The 26,470-nt window shown below is 39.5% G+C and overlaps 1 protein-coding gene across 4 annotated transcripts in view; it reads left to right on the forward strand.

Moving 5' to 3' along the window:
* Window positions 1-17,038, forward strand: part of LOC150066261 (ATP-binding cassette sub-family D member 2-like) — a 48,250-nt gene extending 31,212 nt beyond the window's left edge. The window contains exon 7 of one of the 4 annotated variants that reach the window (XM_090319675.1): window positions 17,008-17,038. In XM_090319675.1, coding sequence (XP_090175801.1) covers window positions 17,008-17,014 — 7 coding nt within the window. In that variant the 3' untranslated portion in view covers window positions 17,015-17,038. Of the gene's footprint in view, window positions 1-7,790; window positions 8,262-12,247; window positions 12,319-16,800; window positions 16,867-17,007 lie in introns of those variants that run through there. The other 3 variants (XM_090319657.1, XM_090319666.1, XM_090319685.1) reach the window with 3 other exon arrangements.
* Window positions 17,039-26,470: the final 9,432 nt, after the last annotated feature.

Here is a 26,470-nt window from a genome sequence, read left to right on the forward strand (position 1 = left end):
TGTGTGGCACTCAGCAGGTATCTGGCTTTTGAACCTTTTGATTCTTAATGAATCTCTGAATGCCAAAACACATACAGTCTCTTGAGAAAAAAAAAGCCATTGCCTGGTGGATTATGGATCTGACTGCTCTTATAAAGGAAGAATGCGATATGGCTTCATCCCAGCCTTCTCAAGATCATTTCAACCAACAGGTCACAGTGACATGGGTTCAACACCCTTGGGCTGTGAGAGTAAGCATTGCATTGGAACACTTTGCCCATGACGAGTCACCGTTGAACAAATCCTTATTTTATTTTATTTTTAAATTATCCTTTAGTAGCTGTACAAAGGTTTCCATTCAGCATGTCAGTTTGTGAACATAATGCATCTTGATCACCCCTTTTATCCTTCTCCCCCATCTCTCCCACCCTCTCCTCTCAAGTTACCTGGCTCCACATCCACATGTGTACATTGCTTATTATGACAGCGTTCACTCACCCTTCCTCTCTGTTTGCCTATCTCCTTTCTCCTTGCTCTTCCCAGCCCCTGACAACATATGGTCCAGTTTCCTGGAATTCATTCTATTTGTTAAATACTAAGTTTGTCAGAGGTCACTCAGAGAGACAAAGGTTGCATTGTTTCTCTCCTGTGTGGAAGTTGAATCTAAATTATAAACATATATGTAAATACTTTCTGGGTCAGATGAAACGCATATACACACAACCATGTCAACCAAAGTATGATGTATTTGGGGAAAGATTCCAATGATGTGACCTCCTTAATCAAATATTTATACACTAGAAGTTGGAGAAGACATCTATGTGCTAGGCAGTATAAGCAGCATCCTACCAAGTCTGTTTTAACTGTGCAGTAAATGGCTGATGAGCAACTGAGTAAGTGAATGGACATCTTCACAAATTCGTTTCTCTTTACAAATCTGTCAATTATGCTAATTATGAACAATCTATTTATACTGCTGCTCACTAAATATGTTGCATAATCCTCTTTTTGCTAGGATGAATATGTCCCTTGTTCTCTTTCATTTTTATTTTTTGTGATAGTATTGGGGCTTGAAATCAAGTCCTGGGTCTGTCCCTTAGCTTTTTTTCTACTGAAGGCTGGCATTTTACCATTTGAGCCACAAAACTACTTCTTTTTCTTTGACCAGTCCTGGGGCTTGAACTCAGGGCCTGGGCACTGTCCTTGGGCTTTCTCAAGGCTAGTGTTCTATTCTTGAGCTACAGCACCACTTGTGGCTTTTTCTGTGTATGTGATATCAAGGAATCCAAACCCAGGGCTTTGTGCATACTAGGGGAGCACTCTACCACACTCTTTTTTGATGGTTAATTGGAGATAAGAGTCTTAGGGACTTTTCTGCCCAGGATAGCTTTAAAGTATAATCCTCAGGTCTCAGAGTCCTGGGTAGCAAGGATTATAGGTATGAGCCATTGGTGCCCAGTTTAAAAGAAATTATTTTGGCCATGAAGAACCCTCAGCATTTTGGCTGTAGCTGGTTGACTTCTACTGCTTGCTTTCTAGCTATTAGATTCAGAGGTAAACTTTGTATAAATTCCTCTGGACAGTTGGTTGTTTGAACTATAAATCATATACCTGCATGCAGTAATTAGAGTAGTTCAGCTTTTAATAAATCTCTATATTTTGGGGCTGGGAGTTTGGCCTAGTGGCAGAGTCCTTTTTTCATACTTAGAAATGGCTTACCAACTTTTTTTTCCTCCCTCTCCTCCCATCCGCTCATGAAAAAAGAAATAAAGTTGGTTTCTGCTAGTGAACTGAGAAGACAACTAATTATTTTTCATGTTTTTGAGCTGTGTAACAATATTTGGATACTCCTAACATCCTTATTATGTAATGGATAAAATGGTGTTACTATTAACATTAGTATAAACATAGGTTTGTACTGCCTGGAAATGTGTTCTATAGTTCTAATCGGAAAAATAAGTTTATCCATGTTCACTTGCTTGTAAAAAAAAAAGTTAAACACCTAAACAAAAAATGAAATGAAAAAAAATAATTTTCTTAGTCAAGACATTTTATGAGGAAAATTTCTATTTCTGTTCATCAAAGAAAACAGGATGATTTCCAAACACCTAAAGAAATGAGACATAGTAATCAGTTTGTCCTTTAGCACAAGTCCAGTGTCTTGCTACTCTGGATTCCTACCACAGAAAGTCTTGGTAACCCCATTGGTGGTGATGGCTTCAGGCCCCAGAGCAGCTCCATGAGCTAAACTTTACTCCAGTTGCCAGAGGAAATGCTTCTCAGTGCGCTTTTGTGTACCTGAGCACTGAACAGAATGGCCTCTTCAAATTTCACAGAGCTAGGTATTTATTAATTGTTGATCACATTGAGTATAATAAATAATTCACAATGAAATATAAGCCAGCTCAGTTTCCTGGGCCTATAGACACATGAAGAAATGCTCAACATTTCTGGTCATAAAAGAAATGCAAATCAAAACAACTCTAAGATTCCACCTCACTCCAGTTAGAATGGCCAGGATCAGGAAAACGAATGACAACAGATGCTGGAGGGCATGTGGCCAGGAGGGATCACTACTACACTGTTGGTGGGAGTGCAAACTCGTTCAACCACTATGGAAAGCAGTGTGGCAGTGCCTCAAAAGGCTAAATATAGAACTCCCCTATGACCCAGCAATTCCACTACTTGGCATTTACCCAACCACCCGGAAACAAGGACATACTAAACCCACTAGCACAACAATGTTCATTGCAGCACTATTCACCATAGCAAAGATATGGAACCAACCTAGATGTCCCTCAGTTGATGAGTGGATCAACAAGTTGTGGTATTTGTACACAATGGAATTCTATGCTGATGTCAGAAAGAATGACATCGCCCCATTTGTTAGGAAATGGAAAGACTTAGAAAAAATCATATTAAGTGAAGTAAGCCAGACTCAAAGGAACTTAGGCTCAATGGTTTCCCTCATTCGTCATAATCAGTAGAAACCTTGGGCTCTCCTAGCAGAGATTTGCAATAGAGCAAAATCTTGATACATAAGGACATGTAATGTGAAACTAATTGAAAGGACCTCCAGGATAGTGAAACAAAAGCCATATAATGAATGATTGTTGTCCTTAATGTACTATGTTGTCTCTCATCTCCTTTGCTGTCCATTGGTTATCTCATATTGGTATAGTATCTCATTTGTTATCTGATATATTGAATTTATTTGTATTTGGATATTTGAAATTTGATAGGGAAGGGGGGAAAACCAAGATGGGTGGGGGGTGTGTGTGGGGGGGGAAACGGGTACCAAGACATGTGAAAGGGTATCAATGTATGTGAATTAATGCACCTTCTATCTGGCAAATATCATGTAACCCTTTTACTAATTACAATAAAAAAAAGAAATGCAAAAAAAAATTAAGAATATTATTCTATAGTATCGTATATCACCATGCTGGCTTTTATAGTATAAAAAGCTGTTAATCTCGTCTTTCTTCTACCCTATGAATAAAATCATATAAAAGCGAAAAAAAGAACCTTTCCTTCTTTTCTATAGTTTTTGCTAATTACTCATCTCAAAAAACCCATTGTGGCATTTTAATATTCAAACAAGAAAATACATTGTTGCTGGTATAATGTGTAATTGTAAATGTAATGAACTAAGAAAATTAAAAAGAAAGGCAAGAGAAAATGTTATTTATTCAAGAAATAATATAGAACATATTGCTGTATGGTTTACTAAAAACACTGACATTTGAGATATTCTTCTATAGCACTTCTAAAATTCTATATTTTTCGTTTAGGATTACAATTCTGTAAACAATTTGGAAAGTGTTTTCAAGTACAGCACATCTATAATTTTTATACTCATAGTTTGTCAGTTTTCTAAATATGTACCATTAAGAACATTGTCTCGGGCCGGGAGATTGGCCTAGTGGTTAAAGTGCTTGCCTAGCATGCATGAAGACCCGGGTTCGATTCCTCGGTACCACATAGATAGAAAAAAGCCGGAAGTGGTGCTGAGGCTCAAGTGGTAGAGCTCTAGCCTTGAGAAAATCCAAGGACAGTGCTCAGGCCCTGAGCTCAAGCTCAGGACTGGCAAAAAAAAAAAAGAAAAAAAGAACATTGTCTCTCTCTCTCTCTCTTCCTCTCTCTCTCTCTCTCTCTCTCTCTCTCTCTCTCTTACAGTTTTTACTATTTGGTCATCTCAATATCTTCCTCATGGCATTATAATATTCAAACAAGACTATTTCCATTGCTCCTATAGCTTAGTACATTAAGAAAATATGCCTAACTATACAATAAATGTACCAACTTATTACATTAAATGATTAAAATCATGTATATAGTACTGTCATGTATAGGTTTTTTGAAAAATAGATAATATCATGATATGAAGTCAAGATATTACTACATTATAAACCATTCCAATAATTAATTAATATCAGTGTCATCCAATATTAATATGAAGCAAGGTCATTACTCCCAGCTTCCTTTGTAAAGGATTCACCTTTTATAATAACCCTGACCTGGGCCTGTTCCCTGGAACCCATAAAGTCTTAAGCCCTGCCTTGATATGGACACCTCCCAGCAGCCTCTGCTCTATCTGACCTGCGGTTAACCCCCCTTTCCTGACCAGTCCATTAAATTTGCGCTCAACAAGCATAAAGGGGATCCAAGTAGGGAAAGAGGAAATAAAACTATCCCTCTTTGCAGATGACATGATTCTGTATTTAAAGAATCCTATAGACTCTACTCCCAAGCTCCTTGAGCTGATTCAGAGCTTTGGAAGTGTAGCAGGCTATAAAATCAACCCTCAAAAATCAACTGCCTTCCTTTATGCCAACAGTGAGAGGAACGAGGCAATAATCAGGAAAGAAACTCCTTTCACAATAGCCTCAAAGAAAATAAAGTACCTAGGAATTAGCTTAACTAAGAATGTAAAGGACCTTTTTGACGAAAACTTTAAAACCCTAAAAAAGGAAATTAAAGCAGAACTAAGGAAATGGAAAAACCTCCCATGCTCCTGGATTGGAAGAATCAATATTGTGAAAATGACAATCTTGCCAAGAGCTATCTACAAATTCAATGCAATACCCATCAACATCCCAATGTCATTCTTTAAAGAAATAGAAGAGGCAATCCAAAATTTCATATGGAATAATAAAAGACCCCATATAGCAAAAACACTTCTTAGCAGAAAGAACAGCGCTGGAGGAATTTCAATACCAAACTTTAGACTCTAGTACAGAGCTATAATTCCCAAAACAGCTTGGTACTGGCACAGGAACAGGCCTGAAGACCAATGGAATAGAACTGAGGACCCAGATATTAAACCACAGACCTATGGCCACCTATTCTTTGACAAGGGAGCCAAAAAAATAGAATGGAAGAAAGACAGCCTCTTCAACAAGTTGTGCTGGCAGAAGTGGTTAAGCACCTGCAGAAAACTAAAGCTGGATCCTTCTTTGTCACCTTGCACTAGAATTAACTCCAAATGGATCAAAGACCTGGAGGTAAAAGCTGACACACTGAAAACTCTACAGGAAGGAGTAGGCGATACACTAGGCCTCCTTGGGACAGGTCGAAACTTTCTTAATAAGGACCAAGAATCACAACAAATCAGAGAAAGGCTGGATAAGTGGGACTGCATTAAAATGCAGAGCTTTTGTATGGCAAAGGACATAGCTAGTAAACTAATCAGGAAGCCTACAGAGTGGGAGAAGATCTTCACCAACCAAACAACAGACAAAGGCGTAATATCTAAAATATATCAACAACTCAAAAAATTGAATCACTCCAAAACTAACCTCCAAAGTAACAACCATCCCATTAAAAAATGGGCCAAAGACTTAAAGAGAGTCTTCTCTGAAGAAGAAACAAAAATGGCCTATAGACACATGAAGAAATGCTCAACATCTCTGGTCATAAAAGAAATGCAAATCAAAACAACTCTAAGATTCCACCTCACTCCAGCTAGAGTAGCCAGGATCAGGAAAACGAATGACAACAGATGCTGGAGGGCATGTGGCCAGGAGGGATCACTACTACACTGTTGGTGGGAGTGCAAACTCGTTCAACCACTATGGAAAGCAGTGTGGCAGTGCCTCAAAAGGCTAAACATAGAACTCCCCTATGACCCAGCAATTCCACTACTTGGCATTTACCCAACCACCCGGAAACAAGGACATACAAAACCCACTAGCACAGCAATGTTCATTGCAGCACTATTCACCATAGCAAAGATATGGAACCAACCTAGATGTCCCTCAGTTGATGAGTGGATCAACAAGTTGTGGTATTTGTACACAATGGAATTCTATGCTGCTGTCAGAAAGAATGACATCGCCCCATTTGTAAGGAAATGGAAAGACTTAGAAAAAATCATATTAAGTGAAGTAAGCCAGACTCAAAGGAACTTAGGCTCAATGGTTTCCCTCATTCGTCATAATCAGTAGAAACCTTGGGCTCTACTAGCAGAGATTTGCAATAGAGCAAAATCTTGATACATAAGGACATATAATGTGAAGCTAATTGAAAGGACCTCCAGGATAGTGAAACAAAAGCCACATAATGAATGATTGTTGTCCTTAATGTACTATGTTGTCTCTCATCTCCTTTGCTGTCCCTTGGTTATCTCATATTGGTATAGTATCTCATTTGTTATCTGATATATTGAATTTATTTGTATTTGGATATTTGAAATTTGATAGGGAAGGGGGGAAAACCAAGATGGGTGGGGGGTGTGGGGGGGGAGGGAAACGGGTACCAAGACATGTGAAAGGGTATCAATGTATGTGAATTATGCACCTTCTATCTGGCAAATATCATGTAACCCTTTTACTAATTACAATAAAAAAAGGAAAAAAATAAATTTGCGTTCAAGTCTGGAGCACCAGACGAGCGCAAAGAAGCTCAGAGACAGCACTCAGGCTCTGAATTCAAGCCCCAGGACTGGCACACACACTCATAAAAACAAAACACAAAACAAAGAAACAAAACAAAACCAAAACATGTTTTCCTAATTCAAATACAGAAGTTAGAAAGTGTATGAAATGGAAGGCAATGAGCAGTGTAAGTCAGAGAGGCTATAGCATTTTCCTAGATGACTTCCTGGGACACATTCTTATCCAATGGCTCTTTATTTCTGTTTTTGCTATTCCTTTCTGTTTCTTCTTCTTCTTCTTCTTCTTCTTCTTCTTCTTCTTCTTCTTCTTCTTCTTCTTCTTCTTTTTCTTTTTCTTTCTTCTTGTTATTATTATTATTTTATCTGTCTTAGGGCTTGAACATAGGAGCTAGGCTCTGTCCCTAAGGTATATTTGCTCAAGGCAAGTACTCTACCACTTGAGCCACAGCTCCAGTGGCTTTTTGTTGGTTAATGAGGATAAGAGTTTCACAGATTTTCCCACCAAGGGTCCTCAGACCTCAGCCTCCTAAAGGGCTAGAATTACGGGCATGAGTTACTGACACCTAGCTCATTTGAGTTTTGTATCTATAAGTGTTCTCTGTCAACAAATGTTATTGAAATTCTTCTGTGGATTGTTGCTCTCAGATATACAGATGTGTTTCTCCTAAAGAAAAATAGACTACATTCATTTGCCATAATATTTTTCAACCTGCCTAGACAAATTAGGTGAGAAAAATAATTAGGTGATAAAATGCAAAATTTGAAATACTATGACATTTACTTAATGTCATTATGTCTCTGCGTTCTAAGAATTTTCCTTAATAGATTATTTAATTTATATAATTTGTGTATACATGCATAATCTACATAATTATGTAATCACTGCAAAGTAAATATTACCTTCACATTACAGATGATGAAATGCAAGCTCAAAGAAGTCAAGAATCTTGCCCCAAGAACAGAGCTAATGAGTGCAGACCTCTGTGGAGTTCAAATATGATTCCAATTTTGTTCAGGGAATAAGGAAACAGCATCATATGGCAAATATCATGTAACCCTTTTACTAATTACAATAAAAAAATAAAATGAGAAAAAAACATATTACTAAAAAGGAAAGTATACATTAATATTATACAACTTAAGTCACAAAGTAAAATTCTTCACATTTTAGTAATTTTCTGAATAGTACTTAAGTAGCATAAATAAACATACCATCTTATTATGCTACAAAAGTCAGAGATGACTTCAAGAAATTATTCTAGTCAATCTTTTGCTAAGGAAGCTCAGCCTTTTTTTTATTCATTTGGTCACTGGTACAAAGGTTAGAACAAAGTGAAATGCAATCATATGACACACTTTTTTCGAATGGCACAGAAGGAACAAAATAAATCTCTTCAGAATACCTGTCTTACAAAAAGAAACATAAAGGTAAGAGCTAATATATTTACAGATCAACTTGTTGTTGCCAAATTTAAAAAGATATTTGTTAATTAAGGGTGTACAAAAATATTTGTCTTTAAAAGTGATAAAAATGAGAAAATGACTGTATTTTTATGATGATCTCAGAAATAATAAATACATGGGAAATGGACAAAGGGTCTTTCCCACATAGAGTTAAAATGCAACACCAAGTACTTGCTTTTCTTTGGAACAAAGCGTTTCACCCAGCCCATCAAATTTTAAGAATTTCTTATTCAGAAATACACAAATACACCAAATATACTGAATTCTGGCGTAAATATCAAAATGCTTAAGGGGGAAAACTATATATAGAAGGTACTTAACAAAATTATAAATACCAAAATTCCTAAACTTGAACTTACAAAGACAATAACTTTTGTTCACAGTATTTAACACTCTCTTTTGTTTCTGTACTGTAATATACATTGTAGAATATGTAAAAAGAATTCTTAATCTTATAAAATTATTACAAAGAAAAAAAGAAAGAAAATAAATAAGAGAAGGCTACAGGCATGCGAGCAACAATATAGAATGGGTACTAACCAGAAAAAGATCAACAGGTCAAGGACTCTATTCTTTATTCTGACTAAATCCTTGGTATTTTCAATTCTGCTTTATCTAGTAGTCTGTAAGGAGATGAACTTTACTTTTTCCTTAGAAAAATTGTTAAGAACATTACATTGCCTCTGGGTAAAAAAAAAAAGAAAGAAGAAAGGAAACCAACTATGAAAACAAATTACATAATGCTATTCCTGGAAGAGACAGAGCAAAAAAAATATATGTACACACACACACACACACACACACACACACACACACACACATACACAGATATTGTTTTTGATTTGACTGTCCTGACTTTAACTTAAGGCCTAAGCACTGCCCTTGGGCTTTCTCAAGGTTAGAGCTTTACCACTTGAGCCACAGCACCACTTCTGGCTTTTTCTTTTTTTCTTTTCTTTTTTTTTTCTTTTTTGCCAGTCTTAGGGCTTGAATTCAGGGCCTGAGCACTGTCCTTGGGCTTTCCTCAAGGCTAGTGCTCTACCACTGGAACCACAACACCACTTCTGGCTTTTCTATATATGTGGTACCAAGGAATCGAAACCCAGGTCTTTGTGCATGCTAGGCAAGCATTCTACCACTAGGTCAAACTCCCAGCTCCACAAGTACATTTTTAAACACACATTTTCAGAAGAAAATGTAATGAGATTATCATTTCTTCAAAGGCAGTAAAAATGTATGTATATATATATGGGCTGGGAGTTTGGCCTAGTGGTTAAAGTGCTTGCCTAGCATTCATGAAGACCTGCGTTCGATTCCTCAGTACCACATACATAGAAAAAAGCCAGAGGTGGTGCTGAGGTTCAAGTGGCAGAGCTCTAGCTTTGACAAAGTCCAAGGACAGTGCTCAGGCCCTGAGCTCAAGCCCAGGACTGGCAAAAAAAAGTATGTATATATGTATGCAATGTATAAATACATATGTATGTATTATGTATATATATATATGTGGCACCTTATTATATTTGTTTTTCAAAGGCAGATGCCCCATTGTAAAAAAAAATTAGGGATTTCTAGTCTGTAGAGGTTAGGGAATTTGTCTTATAGTTAGGGAAAAAATCACATAATTTCATCATTTTTCTTTTAAGTAAAAAGTTTTTCCTGAGAATTAAATTGTAGGAACAATCTGTTCTGAGTTCGGTTACAATAAGCCTCATAAATATTCAATTCTGCATGTAAATCTATGTGTTTGGTGTTTAGTTTTGTGAGTACATTTCTGTTCAGAAAAAGGAAATATTTGTGGTCAAGAAGAACTCTCTGGTTTTGCTGCTTTGACAAAGATTCTGGATACTGAATAGAGCATATCAAAGAATATGAAATAAGGCTTGCAATTTCATAAAATTGAGGGAGAGAACTGTCAGGGAACTGGAAAAATATTTGCCTTAATATTGTTAGAATCACAGTCATGAAAGGAACCTGGGTGTTTTATTTAACTTTCTGTTAATCTCACATGGAAATCATCTTTCACAAAAAAATCCTGCTGTTTGTTCAATTCCCAAGTCAAAAAAAGAATTTTTGACATCTGCAAGAATTGATCAGGACAGAGCACATGTTTGAAGGACATTTGGCTTTACTATGAAAGTGTTTCTTCTATGTTTTATATACATTTCTGTCCCTAAAAGGGTTTAAGGCTTCTACACCATGGCCTCTGTAATAATAAATAAAAAGTAACCTCTGGTTACTACTATTTTACCCAAATTCTCTCCGCTAAGATCTAGGTTTGTTCACTTTTGCCTTTCTCACATAAGCCACGGTAGCCATTTTATCCAATCTCCAATTACTCTATGAACTCTGGCAGATTTTTTTTTTGGTGGGTCATGGGGCTTGAAATTCTGGGCCTGGGTGCTGATCCTGAGCTCTTCAGTTCAAGGCTGGAGCTCTATCACTTCAGTCACTGCTCCACTTCCAGTTTTCTGGTGGTTAATTGGAGATAAGAGTCTCACTTTATTACCTGGGCTGGCTACTTTTTGCCCTGCTACTCTGGCAGGTTTTTTAATCCAGTTTTTAGTACCAACAAGCATTTATTCATTGGATTTTCTCAGGGAAAGATAAAACAATAAGGGTTAACATGCATTAAAAATAATTAGAACACTGAAAAGAAAGTAAGTGCTGTGATATAGCAAAATCCATCATGAAATAAAGCGCTCTGGGGCCAGGGTTACTTACTTAAAGCTAAAGGGCTCTAGTCTTCAGAAAAGAGAAATAAATAGGGAAGTAAACCAGCAAACAGACACACAGTTCCCCAAACTCTCTCCTCGTAAATTCAGAATTTCATCTGGGTGCCTGTGACTCACACCTGTAATCCTTGCTGCTCAAGAGGCTGAGATCTGAGGATTGCAGTTAGAAGCCACCTTGGGTAGGAAAGTCCATGAGACTTAACTCAAATTAATCACCAAAAAAACAAAAGAAGCTTGGGGATAGTGCCCAGGTCCTGAGTTTAAGCCCTAGGACCAGCAAATATATACATACATACGTACGTACATACAATTATTTCTCTTAAAATGTTCATTCCTAGTAGTAAAAATGAAATTATTTTCAGCTGACTCCTATCAAACATTCTTGTTTTTACACTTGTATACAAGTTCCTGAATAATTTGAATATTCCCTTTCCTGGTCCACTGACCCCAATTTCTACATGGAAGAATCTCTGATTAATTTTCTTTACCTTAGGATTAAAGCATAAGTATATTTGATCATCCAAACACATCAGTTAAGATCAGTGAGAAGTGCATCAAGAAAATGGGCTTAGCAGGCTGAGAGCAAGGGGTGGACGGGTTTAGCTTAGTTTCTTCAGGGTTTTTGCTTAAGTCATATCAAAGTTCAAAAGATACTCCAAAGAATTAAGTGTGTGTGGACATGAGTGTGCAGGTTTTCATTGGAGGGAGATGGTGGGATGGAACTCATTATTAGGACAGATGATCTAGTCCAAAATGAGAACTAGGAAAAGGAGAGCTGAAAAAAAATAGTGGTTCAAAATGATCACTTTAGGGTACCCCAAACTTTGATGCAGAACTTCTGTCCCAGATGTTTTTTCTAGGTGGCTCACTCCTTTTTTTTTGGTGGCTCACACCTGTAATCCTAGCTACTCAGGGGGCTGAGATCTGAGGATCACAGTTCAAAGCCAGAAGACATGTTTGTGAGGCATTTTTTTAAATCTCTAATTAACCACCAAAAGCCTGAAGTGGAGCTATGGCTCAAATGATAGAGAGCCAACCTTGTGCAAAACAAAACAAAACACTATGCTTTTTCTGCCAGTTTTTTACCTTTACAATTAAACAGGGCTCCCAAATGTCAGCAAGGTAAGTATTATTAAAATCATCATCTTCATCATTGTTCTCATCATTTTTCCAGCTGCAGTGGCTCAAGCCTATAACCCCAGAGTTAGGGAAGAAGAGAAAGAGAAAAAGGAAGAGAAGGAGGAAGAAGAAGAGGAAAAGAAGAGAAGAACTGTCCACATAGACAGCATATATACTAAATTGGAATGCTATAGAGAGGCCCAGGACAGCATCATATATGAATTTGGCAGGCATTCCACACTTTGTTTATAATTGTGAGAGGATTCTGAAGTAGGAAAAGAAGATATTAGGGGCTGAAGAATACAAAAATATATTGCATCTTTGAAAGAAGGTAACAAAACAACTCATTGTGTAACCGTAACCCTTCTATACATTACCACAATAAAAATTTCTTTAAAAACTCATTGAAACTTACTGAATAACTGCAGTGAGGAAATTCAGAGGTAATGAGGGAACAATCTCATCAAAATATTTCCATTGCACCAGATTAAGCTGCCATTCCAGTTCCCTTTGAAAGTACTTACTAATGATTATACTTAAAGCATTTTAGAATAAGCAAAGGAAGCTGAGAGTTTGGCCTAGAGGTAGACTGCTTGCCTAGCATGCATGAAGACCGGGGTTTGATTCCTCAGTAGCACATACATAGAAAAAAGCCAGAAGTGGAAGAGCTCTATCCTTGAGAAAGTCCAAGGACAGTGCTCAGGCCCAGGATTGGAAAAAAAAAAGAAAAAAAGAAAAAGCATGGGGAACCAATTAATTTTAATCGGTGTTTTGATTGTGAGTGTGTGTGTGTATGTGTGTAGTACTTGTAGGGCTGGAACTCAGAGCCTGGCATTTTCTTTAAGTTGTTTTGCTCATAGCTGGCCCTCTGCCCCTTAGCCACAACTCAGTTTGGCTGTTTAAATTTTTTTTAATAAATATTGAATCTACTGAGTTTTCAGTATTTTCCAAGGCTACCTTTCTTTTGGGGGTGATGAGGAGGGCAGTCCTAGAGTTGAACTCTGGGTCTAGGAGCTGTTTCCGAGCTTCTTTTGCTCAAGCCAGCATTCTACCACTTAAGCCACAGTACCACTTCCATTTTTCTGGTGGTTATTTGGTGATAAGAGTCTCACAGATTTTTCAGGCTGGCTTCGAACTGCATTACTCAGATCTCTGCCTCCTGAGAAGATAGGGTTACAGGTGGGACCACTAGCGCTCAGTTCCATGGCTCCTTTGTTAATGCCCAGTTGTCACCTGGGCACATGGAAGCCAACACCCATTCACAGCACATCTGCCTCATTACAAATTTTTCATCGCAACTTATTTCAATTAAAGACAGAAAATAACTCAAATGGGGAGAAGAACCCCCAGGACTGGCCAGAATAAAAAGAAAAAAGAAAGAAAAGAAAAGCAAAAAGAACAAAGAAATAATGATCGTTGGATGATCTGGGATGAGGAGATATTTAGATTAATGCACTACTTTGCTGAGAATTTAGGATGGAGTCAATCTAAGTTTATCCAATAGATATAAATTTGGGGGCTCATAGGAAAGACCTGGGACTCCAGAAAACACAACACTCTCCCTGACGAAGATGTCTTTGGAAATTACAGGTATGTTTTATTACTTGCCATAAAATACTCTGCGGGTGTGATTAGGAGTACTCTGTGTGACTTGGGGTAGGGGGAGGGTGTGACGTCATCAAGGGGTCCTCAAGAATGAAAAGCCTCTTCTCTCAACTATGGAAAGAGGGCAATGTGACTGTACAAACATGGCCAGGAAGATGGAACACGGATGGTGTGTGTGTACGACGCCAATCTTGGGGTTTGAACTCTGGGACTGGGCGCTTTCCCTGAGCTTTGAGGCTCCAGTGCTCTACCATTTGAGCCACAGCTCAACTTCTTGTTTATTGGTATTTAACTGGAGATATGAGTCTCATGATGAGCTTTCTTACCCTAGCTAGCTTTGAACCGTGATCCTTAGAATATAACCTCCTGAACAGCTAGGATTACAGATATATAACATGGATAGTTCTGAAGAGAGGAACAGAGAGGCGGATGGAGACAAGGAACAGAAGCAGACTCCAGAGGCTACAAAAACACGAGGAGATACATGCTCTCCCCAAAGCTCCAGGTATCAGGAACACATCACCCGTTTCTGACACATCCATTCTGGATCTGCAGGACAGAGTCCCATGCACATTTCTGGGCCCAAATCATGGTATCAGAGCCAAGATGAAAGTGTCAGGAATGGGCTTCGGGTTTGTGATTTCTGACAAAGAGAACAAAGGAGTCCAATTAGAGAATCCACTTACCAGAACTGAGCCCAAACAAACATATTTGTTGTGTTTTAAGTTAAAATACGAAAATGTCCACATGTTTATATGGTATTACATCTTATTTTACTGATTTCAATGAACCGACAGCAATGTCTCTGAAGCACGATGCGCAAAAAGAATGATAAGTGGGTGTGCAGGTATTTCTATCCCACGCTTGTTTATATTGCTTCAGGGGTGGTGTCATACGATCATATTAAAATTCTATCTTGGGGCCAGGAGTGTGGTCTAGTGGTATGGTGGTTGCCTAGAATGCACAAAGCCCTGGGTTCAATTCCTTGATATTACATACACAGAAAAAAACCTAAAGTGGTGCAATGGCTCAAGTGGCAGAGCACTAGCCTTGAGAAAACTCAAGAACAAGGCCCAGGCCCTGAGTTCATGCCCCAGGCCGGGCAAAAAAGAGAAGGGGAAAGGAAAAAAATCTATCTTTAGGACTTTTAAAAAAATAGGACTTTCTCTGGGTAGCATGGGAGATTGGCAGTAGGAGAAACATCTCCCTCATTGAGTTAGTTCTGGGCTCCATGATCATAATGTAGGCTGGTTTAAGGAAAAAAATGGGAACCTGTCTCAAACATAACTAGAACATGGCTCAAGTTATAGAGCATCTGCCTAGCAGGCTCAAAGTAATATGTTCAAGCCCCAATACTGTCAAAATTTTTTTAAATGAATAAACAAATAAGACTACATGTTACCTCAAAGAGACTTGAGGTGTTGAATGGAACGGGAAACTGCAGGATCTATCAGATTAATTGATGCTTCAAACTAGTTTGGGTAAGAGGAGCAGGGCTACCCAGGTGCTTTCTAGGTTTGGGTTAGCACAGGTCTTGCTGATTCTAGAGGCCCCCCTATTTACAGATGATATGATGATATAGTCAGAAACCATCCAGAAAGGAAGTCTTCCTTTCCTCATGTATATGAGCGAGATTTTTAGTGATAGATCTTGATTATTAAAACAAAGCAGCTATTGTTGTAGGGTCTGAAAGAGAAGGGGAAAATGAAGAGACATGTCCACCCCAGGCCTCCTAGAAAACACAAATCACAAACACAAGACTTTGGAATGAAAGAGGGCATTTATGGAGAAGACAATGGTGGTGGCAATGCTGCTAATAGATATTACAGGTCTGAAGAATGAAATGATTGAATTCTCGACTGCAGAGCCTAACCTTTTAAATGAATTTGGAAAAATCAATTCTAAAACCCCCAAAACAAACCAAAGAGGGGTGAAGAAAAGAAGAATTCTGAAAGGAGACAGGCTACTCGCAATATCAGTATTTGGGAGACAGAGACAAAAGGACAGAGTTTGATACTAACCAGAGAAAAGGTAGTGAAATGCTGTGTCAAAAATAAAATACAGGGTAGGCACTGGTGACTCATTCCTGTAATCCTCGCTATTCAGGTGACCGAGTGCTGAGAATTGTGAAGTCATTCTGGACAGGAAAATCTGTGAAAATGTGAGCTCCAACTAACCAGAAAAAAGGCAGAATTGGCGCTGTGGCTCAGGTGGTAGAGTGCTAGCCTGTAGCAAAAGAGTTCAGGGACAGCAAGCAGACCCCAAGTTCAAGACTCAGGCCTTGCATCAAACAAGCAAAGCATCAAAATAAAAGGGTTGAGTTTTGAGATTCAAGTGCTAGAACACTTGGTTAGCGTACAGAATGTCTGGGTTTTATTCCAAGTACTGCCAACAAACAAACAAACCAGACACAAAATACAAAACACCCACTAGAAAACATCCTCATCCTCTGTTGACAATAGTACATCAGTGGTAATGAGACTCCTCTCTTCATATCTGCCATTGCAAGGTCTTCAGAACCAGTGTTCTAATTTACCTTAAAGGGACATTGATCAAGAGTTACTATTCTCATAAACTGACATGTTGACATAAAGTTTCTCTGTACAACTACTTAAAGATAATGTTTAGTAAAAGATTAAAAAGATAGGCCACATTATCTCTCCATAAATGTCTTTGTCCCTCATTTTTATTTAAGTGAGAGAATACTTACATATTTGAGATAAAAAAAAACTTTTCAAGACCATATTTTATACCATGGGGCCATAGGATGTGATGTGCATATTTGTTAGGGGATACAGTATATATGCAGACATTAATAATTGGGAAAAGTGTCATTTTTTCTTTTCAATTTTAATAAAATCCATTGAAAGCTTTTGATCTCTCTGGAATACTTCAACTGTATTGAAGTAACTTGTTATTCTGTGTTCAACTGTCATGGTTCTTATTGAAAAACAATGATTGGCAGTCATTTGATGCCTTCATGTCATTTCTTATTGGATGCAGACGGGGACAGCAAGATGTTTGCAAGTGACAATGAAATCAAATGCCTTGAGCAATGGAATTTGTAGGTTTTTCAAAGGGACAAAAGAAAACCCTACAAAGACGTTTAAAAAAATAACTATTAATCCATTCTTACTAATTTCTAAGACTTGAGTTAACCACTTCAATACTAGTCACACCCATTTCCAAATCTCTGAATTGATTACTTAGGAAGTAAACAGAGCAATGTCACAGTTCATTTTCATGGAAGAAGCCAACCAGGCAACCTCAGCAAGAACTGCCATTCCTGAGTACCAGCCAGTGAATGCCAGTGTCAGGTCGGTACCATGCTACGACGGAGACTTCACTTAACACAGACCTTAAGGACCCAGGACACACTCACACAGGCTGTGGATAACTGGAAGCTCTCTGGACATCAGCTCACAATTCATGACACTATCAACCATCCCTGCTGGCTTGGGAATACACAACAACACTGTCAATTAGAGATACAAGTTCAAGCATGAGAATATGCAGCCTAAAGTGAAGACTACCAACTTGAGAATCAGAGCAACTTGAATTTTGATCACAGGTCCTATTCATTATGAGAACATAGCAAGCTTATCTCCCTCTGGCAGGGTCACGGTTTTTTGTTTCCTGTGAAAGATTCATAATATGTACTCGAACTTGGAGTTTTATGAGTCAGCTGGATGGTTTTTCAAGAAAATGGGACTCAAGCATATTATGCAATATATCTCCATCTCTTCATGTCATCTCCACAATAACTGTAATCTGAAAATTGTGTTCTTCACAATATAAATGGCACAAGATTCCCCGCACTTCTAAAATGTTTAATATTTAGTATCATTGAGGGCTGGGCACATGGCCTAATGGTAGGGTGCTTGCCTAGCATGCACAAAGACCCATGTTTGCTTTTTTCATACCACAAACATAGAAAAAGCTAGAAGTGGTGCTGTGTCTCAAGTGGTAGACCTTGAGACTTCAGAAAGCCCTAGGACAGTGCTCAAGCCCTGAGTTCAAGCCCCAGGACTGGCAAAAAATAAATAAAAATAAATGGAGACATTATGGTTCCTGACTGTGACATGAGCAAAGCTTAGGGAAGAGGTAGGAAGATCACAGTGTACGGTTAGCACCAAGCAAAAAGTGGAAGACCCTATTGGAAACATGAACTAAAACAAAACTGACTTGGAAGTGGGGCTCAAGTGAAATAAGCATGAGAAACAAAGTTAAAATCCTACTACATAAAAGAAAGAAAAAGAAAATAGGGAGGAAGAAAGGATGGAAAGAAGGAAGATAAGAAGGAAGGAAGAATAAAAAGTGACTCTATGTCAGGTGTTGATGGTTCATGCCTATAAACCTAGCTAGTCAGGAGGCTGAGATCTGAGGATCATGGTTCAAAGCCAGCCTGGCACGAAAGTCCCTGAGATTTATATCTCCAATTAACCACCAGAAAATTGAAGTGGTGCTGTGGCTCAAGTGGTAGAGTACTAGATTTGAGCTAAAAAGCAAAGGGCAGTGCCCAGGTCCAGAGTCCAAGCCCTACAACTCACAAAAAAACAAAAAACAAAACAAACACCCCCCCCCAAAAAAAACAGTGAATCTAAGTCTCCCAGAGACTCTCCTTTATTCTTGCTCTTGATCCTATAGGATCTTCTTCATGTTGCCTTCATGTTTTGTTTTTGTTTTGTCTGTCTGGTGAACTCTGAGCCTGAGTACTGTTGCTAAGCTCCTTCTACTCAAGGCTAGCATTCTACCACTTGAGCCACAGTATCACTTCTGGTTTTTCTGTGATAAACTGGAGATAAGAGTCTCATAGACTTTTCTGCTTGTGCTCTGTCTGAATCGAGATCCTCAAATCTCAGCCTCCTAAGTAGCTAGGATTACAGGGATAAGCCACCAATGCCCAGCTTTGCTGCCATAATCTAAAAAATCAGTTTTGGGCCAGGAATGTGGCCTAGTGGCAGAGTGCTTATCTAGCATGCATGAAGCTCTGGCTTTAATTCTTCAGTACCACATACACAGGAAAAGCCAGAAATGGTGCTGTGGCTCAAGTGGAAGAGCACGAGCCTTGAGAAATCTCGGGGACAGTGCTCAGGCCCTGTTTATGCCACAGGACTGGCAAAAAATATTTTGTTTTTTTCTTGGTAATTAGAACAAATTTTAATGCTTTATTTAATTTTTTTGTTTATAGGGTAATGAGGACTCAAACCTAGAGCCTTAAGCATACTAGGGAAGAAATCTTATTCCCAGTCGCATTCTTGAAACTATCACTCAACTCTTCTGAAAAGGCAAAGAAACTGTCCCTCTTAGTCATGAAATTGTATAGGCATATTAAACACACTCAATAGAACTGCTAGTGAAATAAATACAATTTGAAATCAAGAATTAATTATGAATCAAGGTTTAAAAATTATGGAAGCAGAGCTGTGACTCAAGTGGTAGAGTGCTAGACTTGTGCAAAAGAAGCTCGGGGATGTGCCCAGACCGTGAGTTCAAACCCTAGAACCAGCACATACACACAGAAAGTCAATGCCTTTTGGAAAATTGAAGGCAAACGGATTATCTGTGAAAGTCAGATATTAGTTTTATTTCCTCTTACAGAGGGATGTCACTATAGGTTGCTAGGCTGCTTCTGCATGTAAAACTTTGAAATTGCCAGGTGCCAGTGGCTCATACCTGTAATTTTAGCTACTCAGGAGGCTGAGATCTGAGGATCACAGTTCAAAGCCAGCTTGGCCAGGAAAGTCCATGAGACTCTTATCTCTAATTAACCACCAGAAAACTGGAAGTGGTGCTGTGGATTTAGTGCTAGAGCACTCACCTTGAGTTGAATAGCTGAGGGCCAGTGCCCAGGTCCAGAGTTCAAGCCCCACAACTGAAACTCACACACACACACACACACACACACACACACACACACACACACACACACACAAGATATTGATTTGGAGAGAAGACCATTGAAGAATAGTCCAAAAGCTTTTTTTTCGGGTCTTTTTTTTTCCAGCATGCACAGAAGAAGAGAGGTGTGGATTCTCAATTGGGAACTAAAAAAAAATCTTGAAAACAAAACAAAACAAAACCCTGCATTGTGGAAATTAATGTGCACAGACAGACCACATCTTTAACAAAGATTTAGAGAATCTTAATTTATGCAGAAAATGTTACATAAAATCTCTATGATATGTAGATTTTCTAAATTTTTGAATAATGTCTGCTCTGTATGATTTTTGTCATCATGGAGTTCACATTGAGATAGTAGTGAAGACTGTAAATAATAAACACATCAGTGACAGAGGCAGCCAAAACTAGTAAGGGACTGGAAATTATATATGTATGTATGTATACATATATTATGTTATATATGTATTTTTCCCAGTGTGTGTGATTACATGCACCTATAACTGGCTTTTTTTGCATGTTCAGTGTGATTAAAAAGTTTACAGGCTCACTGCTATTACTACTACTCACGAAGTAATGGAGTGACTGACAATTGCAATTGCAGGTGCTATTCCTGAATTGTTCTTATTTCTGGAGTGAATAGCATTGGTAATTAAGATAAATTTATGAAGTGGATACTTCAAAGAAAGCTGGATTGGTGGGGGACAGATGTTCAAATTATGGAAGCCTGTAGCTGCAGATGTATAATGATGGAACTCAGCTAAGGGAAGAAATGGGTTCTGATCTGCACAGTTCACATAAAGAGGCTGTAAAAACAAATGAAAGGAGAACCTGAGAATTTAGAGTCTTTTGGTTTTGGCAGTTTTAGCTATTTGGGGATTAAGTAATTGCGATACATATAACTGCAAAACAAGCTCTACAATAGTTCATTTACAGCATGTTGTGAAAAATAGAGCACTAATTATGCTTGATGAGACAGGTTAACATGTGCAATATTAAAAAGAATTGTCACTGAAGGGGTACTATAGCGGTCTAGATTCTTGCATGAAGGGATGGAATCATTCAGGCAAGGATGTGTAGTGTATTAAGACCAGAAAAATGCCCTTTCAGAGGTGAAAATATGTCCTCTCAAAAAGAGAAATCAACAACAACCACTCCATCCATCATGCTACAGACTTTCATTAAAGGCGTAAAACAACCAGTCCCTGAAAGACAAGCCCACAAGGTGTGATTGACCTAAAAGCTGCAAAAGAGTTAGGACATGTCTTAGGATCCCTTTGATCCCCTAAGAAGGCATTGGAGACAAGAGTCCCATAGACTTTCCTGCCTGGACTGGCTTTGAACCATGATCCTCAGATCTCAGCCTTTGAGTGCCAGGGATCAGCCAGATCAAGCTATTTCTGAGGGGTAGGGAAGTCTTCAGCTGAGCTCTGACACCAGGAAAGGGTTAAGAGGTTGGAATGATGCCTCATCAGTACTCAGGAGGCCTGGAACATAGATGTCAAACAGTCAAGGCAAAACAAATGTGCAAGTTACTACTAATTGGACCCTATGATGTTTGAGGTAGAGTGGTTTGGGCCCTATGAAGCCTGAGACATGGCGACTAAGATGAATGTCTGTGATATAGTTAAATGTTCACTCTCTGCTGCCTACAACCAAATGACTGCGCCCCCAAGTCTTCAGGCAGAGGTGACCAATTCCCAACTGTGGTTCAAGGAACTCGGGTCTCTGGCTCTGACATTTGAGTAGCTAGGAGTGCAGGCCTGAGCCGCTGATGTCTGGCAGAGTGTATCATATAGGAAAGCAAAAGGCTTTCAGCACAGGTATGATGAACCATCTTAAGATTCCCTTGGTTCACGGCCCCCTCCGCCCCCACTCATCCCTATCAAAAAGAAGACAGGAGCATTGTCACAGATACTTTGAAGATGCTGGTGCTGAGAAACACTGACTCTTCACTTGGACCCCTGAATTTCTTAAGAATAGAATGCAGGTGGGCTATCCTAGACTCCTCCATTCCATATGTAGGCCTTTCTCTGTGAGCCATTCTCTCCTAAAGTCACTTAAACATCTTAGAAACCAGGAAGGAAAGAACAAGAGCCAGACCACCTGCCAGGTGCCAGTGAGTTTTCTATGCCCTTGATCAATCCTGAGACAGCCATTGGGCCATCTCTACTGCCAGCCCTGGCCACCCCTGACTTCCTGCCACATGCCTGATGCCTGAAACTATTGTGTCTACACATACATTCCTACTTCTGCTCCCAATTCTTCCTACTGAACTTAGGATAAATGTTTCTACCATGAAGATGATTGAAGATGGGCTGTCTTCCCATGGCATGCCTTGTGTCAGGTAATAAATATTCCTCTGTCTTTTACCATTTTCCTTCCTTTCTTCCTTTCTTCCTTCCTTCCTTCCTTCCTTCCTTCCTTCCTTCCTTCCTTCCTTCCTTCCTTCCTTCCTTCCTTCTCACTCTCATCTTGGGGCATGAATTCAGGGCCTGGGTACTGTTCCTGAGCTTCTTTTTTTTAATTGTATTTTATTGTTGGGATAATATATAGAGTGGTTACAGTTACATTCGTCATGTTCCTGAGCTGCTTTTGCTCAAGACTAGTGCTCTACACTGGAATCCCAGTGCAAATTCCAGCTTTTTCTGAGTAGCTTGTTTGGAAATAAGTCTCCTGGCCTTTCTTGCCTGGGCTGACTTCAAATTTGGATATTCAAAGCTCAGCCTCCTGAGTAGTTAGGATTATTGGCTTGAGCCACTAGTGTCTGACCCCCCCCCTCTCTCTCTTTCATTTTTCCATCCTGGGACTTGAACTCTGGGCCTAGCTGTTGTCACTGAGCTCTTTAGCTCAAGGCTAGCACTCTGCCACTGGAGCCATAGCACCACTTCCAGTTTTCTGGTGGTTAATTGGAGATAACAGTGTCACAGGCTTTTCAAGCCTGGCCTAGCTTTGAACCCTGATCCTCAGATCTCAGCCTCTTGAGTAGCTAGGATTACAGGCATGAGTGACTGGCACCTGGCTTACCATGTTTCTTTATTTGACATATACTGGTGAGTGACTGGACCTCAAATGTAAAGCCTCTAGAGTTTGAGACTAAGGCTTAAAATCTCTGATTTTAGACTGATGTACATAGATGTACATATATACATAGAGCGCATACTTTAGTAACAATTTAACAATTCTTTGATCTTTTTGTCACATTTCTTGCATTGCCATCTTCTTTTGTGTTTAACTTTTTAAATCACGGGACATTCAAATTCCCTTCTCATTTCCTTTTCTACTCATTCTATAGATACATTTGTGATCATTATAGGGATTACATTTAAAATTTCTAATTTGAATTTATAGTTCAATGCCATGCCAAAAGTATGCCTATTGTCCTCGCAAATGTACTGCAAAGGACAAAAGGATCACAGTGAAGCTAAAAAGAGTAATCAGCTACTTCTGTCCTCTTTGTAAATTTGCTGCCATCCAGGGAAGAACGGGATCTGCAAAAAGTATGCCATGTTTCTAAAATGTAACTGGCTTAGAAGGCTACGTTCACTTTGCTCACTGTGGATATGAAGAATGGATGAAGAGTCCAGTCAGAAGTTACCTGTATAGCCTTGGGCCCCATGGTCTCAGCTGCAAAACAAATTGCTTTGTGTGCTTCAAAGTGTTGTTGTACAAACTTGGTGGCTTCATATTCGTATATTGCTTAGGACAAAAACTGACCACAGCCCATTTGATCCTCATCAGTATGATTATTTGCTACTATCATTACCTTCCAGTCAGTTTGAAACCTCTTATAAACTTGAAAAATAAATGCCATAAAACTGAAATGTTCTCAGTTGACTGTTGTAAATGCAGAGGTTTTTTTTTTTTTGGTAAAGAAGTTTCCTGTAAAGAAATTCTTGAGCACTCAGAGCACATTTTTGTACTGTATTACCAGATTTTATAAAATGTTGTATTACTAGATTTTGTCTTACTAGATATGATATTAAATTTTTTGGTAATTAAATAAAATTATTTCTGGCCTGTAGTTAGAAAATGTTTCTTCTTGGGGCTGGGAGTTTGGCCTAGTGGTAGAGTGCTTGCCTAGCATGCATGAAGACTGAGTTTGATTACTTGGTACCATATATAGACCTAAAAAAAAGCTGGAAGTGGTGCTGAGGCTCAAGTGGTAGAGTTCTATCCTTGAGAAAATCCAAGGACAATGCTTTGTTCCTGAGCTCAAGAGCTCAGGTCAGGCAAAAAAAAATGCTTCTTAATAAGAGCTTCAAAATAGGTCAAACAAACCAGGATCGTGGCTCATGTCTGTAATCCTAGCTACTCAGGAGGTGAGATCTGATGAACAGTTCAAAGTCCAAGTAAGACTCTTATCTCCCCCTAAACACTTGAAAACCGAAGTAGCACTGTGGCTCAACTGGTAGAGCAAAAGATGCTCAGGTACAGAAAAAGGTACAGAGCCCAGGTCCCAGGTCCCCCAAACCAATCAAATGCCAACAAATTCTTTTTACACAAAGATCTATAATCATTTATGTCTCTAAAAAATATCCAGCTAAATGATATTCAAATGTAATTGAATAAGCTCCATCTTTGAAACCACAGGTAGTTTTTATGGATTGCTTTATAGTTTCTTTTTATTTTCTTTTTTTTTTTGTTCTCTTCTTTTTCAGTATTTGAGTTTCACTCAGGACTTTCAAATTGCTAGGCAGGCACTCTGTCTTGAACCATACCTCCAGCCCTTTTCTCTGTAATTACTTTCTTGAGTTATGCCTCGGCGGCCAGGACTGCCATATTGCTACATTTCTCACAAAGGTAGAATGGCAGGAATGTCCCAACATGCCGCGCTTTGAATGTATGGGCATGTCTGAACTATTGATTTTGCCAGTCCTCGACCTTGAACTCAGGGCCTAAGCACAGTCCTTGGACTTTTTCAAGGATAGAGCACTACCATTTCAGCCACACTACTATTTCCAGCTTTTTCTATATATACGTGGTACCAAGGAAACAAACCCGCGTCTTTGTGTATGCTAGTCAAGCACTCTATCACTAGGCCAGACTCCCGGCCCTTTTGTGAACTATTTTTGTTCCAGCTGGCCTTGAACCATAATCTTTCTGATCTCTGTCTCTCAAACAGCTAGGATTGAAGACATGAGCGACTGTGCCTGGCTTACTTTCTGACTGGATAATATAGGCATGATTTTGCATACCTCTGTCTTAACTTTGTTTTATTTTACACTACTCCTTCTGTGTACAGACACACACAGCATTTAAATTTTCAGTGTGGGGGCTGTTTGTGAGTCAGTGGTGGAGAATTTCTCTAGCACACTGTGAGGCTCTAAGTGCAATTTGTGTGTGTGTGTGTGTGTGTGTGTGTGTGTGTGTGTGTGTGTGTGTAGATTCTGGTTCTTGAACAGAGCCCGGATGCCATCCTTGAGCTTTTTGAACAAGGTTCGCTCTCTACCATTTGATTCCCAGCTCCACTTCTGGCTTTTTTCGTGGTTTGTTGGACATAAAAGTTTCCCTTTCCTGCTTGGGCTGGCTTCAAACCACAGTTCTCTGATCTCTGCCTCCAGAGTAGCTGGGATTACAGGCGTGAGCACCAGCTCTCAGTTCGCATGGTATGTTTGATCCTCACTCTGTCTGAGCAGATCAGCAGGCAGCTGCAGGTAGCAGCAGGGTGACCTGTTGGGAGAAAGAACTGAGAGCAGGGATGCACAGCAGCCATAATCTTCCGTGTTCACGTGGTGGCTCACATGTGTCCTCACAGCTCCTCAAGACGTCCTCAAGCAACACACTGACACATCCTGCCCAAACCAACAAATCTGTCTCCTCAAAGAAAAACCTAAAAGAGTAAAAACTTTCCATGAGCAGATCTAGCTGGACTGGCCAATTCCTGTCCCCAGCCGGCTTTATTTCACCTGTGAAGAAAGTGCGTGGTTTAAGGGTTTTCCTAATGTTTTGGTGACAAAAACTCGTGCTCTTGAAGTACACATCATTCCCCCAGTTCCATCTTCAGCTGTCATGAGTGGGCGTGCGCCTGGTCCACGTGTTAAACTGGGTCAAGTTGTGCTCCTGGGTCTCCACCAACAGATGGGGAGTCACTGTCGCCATCAGCTGCCACACTTGGGGCGTCCTTTCGCAGCAGCAGCCACTTCTTCAGGGAGGTGTTCCGGAGCCCTTCCACCACTTCCCGGGCTGGGCCAGCAGCAGCTGGCTCCAGTGGCCCACCTGGAGCACCCTCTGCACACCCGCCAGCCTGCCCAGCCCAGCTCCTTCTTCTTCCTCCCTGGGGTAAGTACCATCCGAACTGGCAAGTGACATGGATGTGCTGAAGTCAAAACCATAGGATCGCCAAATGAAAGTTATGGAAGAAGACTGGAAATACTCATGGGCCACTGAAATGCTGTTTTAAGCCTGGAGCTTGTGGCTCCCCAGCTGTTCAGGAGGCTGAGATCTGAATATCGAGGTTCAAAGATCTCCAGGAGACTCTTATCTCTAATCAACCACTCAAAAATCAGAAGTTGTGCTGGGGCTCAAAGTGGCAGAGCACTAGCCTTGAGCAAAAGAGGTCAAATACAGTGCCCAGGACCTGAGTTCAAGCCCCAGAACCAAAAAACAAACAAACAAAGAAACAAACAAATTCTGCATTTTTAGAAAAACCTGTGTTAACAAGTTCCAGAAAAGCAGCAAATTCTAGAAACAGAATTATAATTGTGGGTTCTAATCTCACTTTGCCAAGACTCCGTTTTAAGATCCTGGTTTACAGGAAATCCTTGACGCT

This window comes from Megascapheus bottae, chromosome 2, assembly GCF_031878675.1.
Source record: "Megascapheus bottae isolate mThoBot1 chromosome 2, mThoBot2.hap1, whole genome shotgun sequence".
In the NCBI taxonomy this organism is placed as follows: Eukaryota; Metazoa; Chordata; class Mammalia; order Rodentia; family Geomyidae; genus Megascapheus; species Megascapheus bottae.